At 46.7% G+C, this 5,000-nt stretch overlaps 1 protein-coding gene across 1 annotated transcript in view; it reads right to left on the bottom strand.

Moving 5' to 3' along the window:
- The window catches only part of gli2a (GLI family zinc finger 2a), a 77,889-nt gene that overhangs the window by 24,764 nt on the left and 48,125 nt on the right, over nucleotides 1-5,000 (bottom strand). The window contains 1 exon segment of the mRNA XM_056579638.1: nucleotides 1-82. This exon segment is cut by the window's left edge and continues 118 nt beyond it. Within this exon segment, the coding sequence (XP_056435613.1) occupies nucleotides 1-82 (82 nt within the window).

The following is a 5,000-nucleotide window of genomic DNA, read 5'->3' as shown; positions in this document are numbered from 1 at the left end:
AGAGTCCCCTACGGACACGTGGGGGGACAGGCGGATCAGGGAGATGTCCGAGACCACCGGGCTACCGGTCAGTCCATGGGGTCTGCAAGGGAGAGAGCATGAGTAAATATCTTTAGTAACAATACTCATTGACATCAAAACCGACTGCAATATGCAAGAAAGACATTTCATAACAGTGAATAGAAAGGTTGCATTAACATGTAATTTGGTTAGAAACTTTCTTTAGAAACCTAGAAATGTTTCTAAAGATTGGCTTTTAATCCTTGTTAGTTCCTCTGTTCAAATCAGTTGGTGTGCTATAAAGTGGACAGCCGGGTAACCTCATATTATAACCTCATAACCTCATATTAAAACATCATTTTTAAACAGGGTTATGTAGCAGAACAGAGACAAGCAGTTTATCTTAATTACAACTTGGTAGACCATGACTCACAAAATGGGACACAAAGAGAGTAAAAATATAGACAAAATAGAGGAAATGTGGGTCACAGAAGATGATGGAGTATATTTAGGAGACAGTAAGTCGGACAGAAGGAGAATGAGAAATGAGGGAAGAGGAAGATGAAGATGAAGACATTTGAAGACTCTTTGAGAATCAGAGAATCTTTTCTAAACCTTAAAAGAAACTGGAAGAGAATAGCGCGTCGACAAAGAGCCTTTACTGATGGCCTGAGCAAGAAGAAAAGGCTCTTCTTGGTTTGCTATTCCCCCAGCCAGTAGGTTTATGACGAGCCGTAGTGTATCGGCCTCCTCGTATTAAGCCCCGGAGCGGAGGACAAGTCAAGACAGTAGACGGCAGACTGTCTATTCACTGTTCTCCGACCTGTGAGACACCACGATCCTGTCTGGCTGGGTGGGCACAACTCAAAGCCTCTCCAATTAGATATTAAACACAGAGAGAGTAACATATCCGGATTAATTCAAACAAAAGCTCTGTCATACCCTCACCAATGGTGTTAAATGGGTAGAAAACAAGAAGAGCGGTTTACGGTTTCCAATAGCCGGTAATAGTCGCGGCGTCAGGCTTCACAGTACATTTGTTACGCGTTGACAGCTAACTTGGCGTGACATGGCTAGCAGCAGCGCAGGCTAGAGGTATGTTGTAATTCTCGAGAGTTGCCCATGGGGGGGAGAACTCTAGATAAAGGCTGTCTGCTGGCCCCTGGCAGTGGCACAAGCCTTTGAACGGGGCCCCGGTGCTTGTGTCTACCTGCTGTCAGACAGCTCTGAGAACACGGGATGGCAGTTGGCTCAGTGTGGGGCCAAGAAACACCTGGGATTCATTTCACCACCTGGCCTTACAAATCTGACCAAAAAGCTTGTAAGCTTGACCAAACCCACCCTCCGTCTCAGCCCATCCCAACCCAAGGCCAGCATCCAGGACTGTCAGCCCTGAACCATGGGGATTTTTTTTCTCTCTCCATCTTCCCCCCCTTTCTCTCTCTCTTTATCCCTCTCTCCTTCTCCCCCCTATCTCTCTTTATCCCCCCTATCTCTCTATCCCTCTCTCTTTCGCCCCCTCTCTCTCTCTCTTTATCCCACTATTATTCTCCCCCCTCTCTCTCTGTGTTTATCCCTCTCTCTTTCTCCTCTCTCTCTCTCTCTCTCTCTCTCTCTCTCTCTCTCTCTCTCTCTCTCTCTCTCTCTCTCTCTCTCTCTCTCTTACACTCTCTCTATCCCTCTCTCCTTTCTCCCCCGCTCTCTCTCTCTCTCCCCCTCTCCTTCTCCCCCCTCTCTCTCTCTCTCTCTCGGTGTTTCCCGTAAAGCGCACACAGCCTTGCCGACCTTGTCCCCCGGCCAACTTTCTGCCTTCGGCCCCTCACTCCTATCCAGCCGACGACCATAAAGGGCCCTCTGTTCTGGGCGGGAGGGAGCAGGCGGGTAGGGGGCGAGGGCTGCGAGGAGCCGTGGAGGTGGGGGAGGCGGTGAGAAGAAACAGGCTCTCCATGCCCACCAGATCTCCTTCTCTTCCAACCCCCCTGAGATAAGAGATGGTTTGATGGAGCATGAGCATCACTAGATCGGACCCCCCCCCACCCTGTTGTAAACAGACCGGGGACAACCTGAATGAATCAAAGATGCTATTCATCGGCATGCCACGAAGCATTCACATAATCTAGGTGTTGGCCGTTATTATGCTCTGCATTGTGATGTGATTTGGAAGCTCTGTGTGCTCGCATTCGGGCATTGAATGATGAGATCACTCCTAAAGTAAACAGCCAGAGCCAGATTGCCTTGAGGTTCAACATTTGAATCTCCCAGCTGTCCTCATATTCTGATAGCATGTAAGAAATTCCCGGCCAAGTATGATTTCACACAAAGTGTTATGATTGTTTTGATTTGTGTAGACGTGGCTTTAAGAAGTGGGATGAAATACTATTTAGCATGTTGCATTGTCACATTGAACGATATGCAACTGGGAAGACAAACATCTGATTATATATCACAGCGTGTATTCAGTATTGTACAATTTGAAAAACTGTACCTTATCCCTCAGTCCTCAAACAAACAACACCAAACAACAACCAACTACGCTATGTTCACAGGCTGCAGTGTGACTCCTACATCCATCAACAATGCGCCGTGTCACGGTGGTAGGGCTAAGGGGGCTCTATGTTTCAACACATTGCGACTGAGCCACTGTAAATCATTCAAACACTTAATCACTTCGCCGCGTGTTTGAGGACTTGATAATAAGTTGAACTTTTACTGCCACTGGCTGACAGGAGGCCTCGAATAACAGGCGGGTACCTGACAGGTACCATTACCCAAGCCTTGTCGCCACGCCCCCCCCCCCTGACAAGATGTTACTTGAAGTGTGTGAGTGTGGTGCGTTTCCTGCGTTGGCTAATTTTGTACATGCATGCGTGTTTGTTTGTTTGGCCTGCAGGTTTGCGTGGGTTAGGAGTACCATATTAATGTGAGTGTGTAAGTCTTCTATGTAGTATGTGTGCTGTTGCGAGTGTGGGCCTGCTTTTGTTGGCGTGTATGTCGGGAGTTGTGCGTGTGTGTAATTGTGTGTGTTCCTTTGCTTGTGTGTGTTTGTATGTGTGTGTGTGTGTGTGTGTGTGTGTGTGTGTGTGTGTGTGTGTGTGTGTGTGTGTGTGTGTGTGTGTGTGTGTGTGTGTGTGTGTGTGTGTGTGTGTGTTACTGTAGTCACAGAGGTCATGGGCAGCCTTGGAGGGCCTAACCCTAACCCATTCAAATAAATGGTGAGAGAGGGAGAACTAGAGAAGCCGTTGATGCCACTGTAGGTAAGAAGATCATAGATATAAGGTAGGTAGATGGTAGTTAATATATCTGTTGGTAGGTAGAAGGTATGTACCGACACTTAGTTTAAACATGATTGAAAGTGATTTGGACAGGGTAAGGCTTGTTTGGCTTACGAGGAAGATGGGCAAGTTCATGCCAGAGTTAATATACATGATGGGGGGCTGGAAGGTACAGATTCAAGTTATAAGAAGTTAGGTGTTGATGTTGTTGATGCAGAACCTTAATACCAATCCTATATATATATATATATATTATTTTTCCCTTGATAAGGAAAGCATATGTTTAAAGTGGTGATTCCACTAGATTTCTCTAGAATTGTCAGGAACATAGCACACAATAAAGATTTGCCAAAGTGATCATATAATGAAAGGGTGGGTTAAGGAGGAGCAAAGGGGGATGTTAGTTGAGCACATTGTCATTGACTAACACCAATTGAGAGCAACAATATCTCATATCAAGTCAATTTACATTAAATGACGCACAGTGCAAGCGTTGAGGGATCCTAGGGATACGCAGCCCCTGTCTGTCTTAAGACCCCCCGCTGAAACCCCTTGTTCTGCAGCCTGTTCTGGCAGCCTGTACAGCTCCGACGTCTGCCAACAGGTTAGGATTCGCCTCTCCGGCATTTTCTCCATTGGTTCGGAGTTGGATGAGTTATGACTTGACACATTACCGTCTGTACTCCTGGGCAGCCAAAGAAATTGGGGATAAATCATCTTGCCAAGCTACCGGGGACATGGTAAGATCCTGCATCAGACAGTCTTTTTGTGTGTTATGATCAAGATGAAGAGGATTCAAGCAACGTGTTGGTATATACTATGGGACAATGGCCCGGTAATTGGGTTTTAGTTGATAAAAATGAGGGTGTAATGGTTTTTTTTCCCATTCTGTCACATTCCATAGTGAACTTCCTGAAGGGGAAGAAAATTGACCTTGCGTTAAAAACGTAAAATTTGCTTTGCTATTGATATGCAGCATAGCTAAGTTTGGATTGATGGGCCCCCTTGTCCTTTAAAGAGTGCATTCCTGGCAGTAACTCAAGGGATACACACAGATCCACCCATTCTCCATGAGGACACACCCCGTCTAAAGCCACACACTGGCTGGACAAGATCATCAAGTTGCCCGTCAACCGACCAACCAATCAGAATGCCTCATTCTCTGGACCTGCGTGCCAGCAGTACACTCCCCCTATGTCCCGTTATGTCCAATAATTCTCCATCTCCATGTGGGTAAGCCAAACCAAAATAAGAAACACACATCAACCGAATTGGCCAGCTTTGTAATCCATTCAGTGAAACATTCCGGTTTGGGGCTCAACAGGCCTACTCTTTCGGGGTGGGGTAGGCCTCAAGTCTACCACACAAAATCCTTGGGCAAAACTCAGCGTTTCAGCACTACAATCTCCCCCCCTCATCCACCTTCTAGCCTGACAACAGGCTGTGGAAAGAGTGGGAGAATCTGTTTAGCTCGGCCGATGCCTCTGGGTTGAGGTTCTGGGAACGGAAGGTCAGGGGTTTGGAGGCTAATTACCCTGTCCAGCAGGCTGACACGGTGGCTGCCGGCTTGTGGTTCCTCTCACAAAGTCTGTCTGGGCCCCACAACGCATGGCAAAATGTTGCATTCTTACTCTTGTAAGAAACTATGAGAGGTTCTTGATAATGTGCATATTTATTTATAGTTCATGGTACGTCCACAAAGGCGTTTCCGAAATATTGCCAACCGGC

This window comes from Gadus chalcogrammus, chromosome 20, assembly GCF_026213295.1.
Source record: "Gadus chalcogrammus isolate NIFS_2021 chromosome 20, NIFS_Gcha_1.0, whole genome shotgun sequence".
NCBI classification, from domain to species: domain Eukaryota; kingdom Metazoa; phylum Chordata; class Actinopteri; order Gadiformes; family Gadidae; genus Gadus; species Gadus chalcogrammus.
Note: the sequence above shows the minus strand (reverse complement) of the source record. Positions and strands in the feature narration are given on the sequence as shown.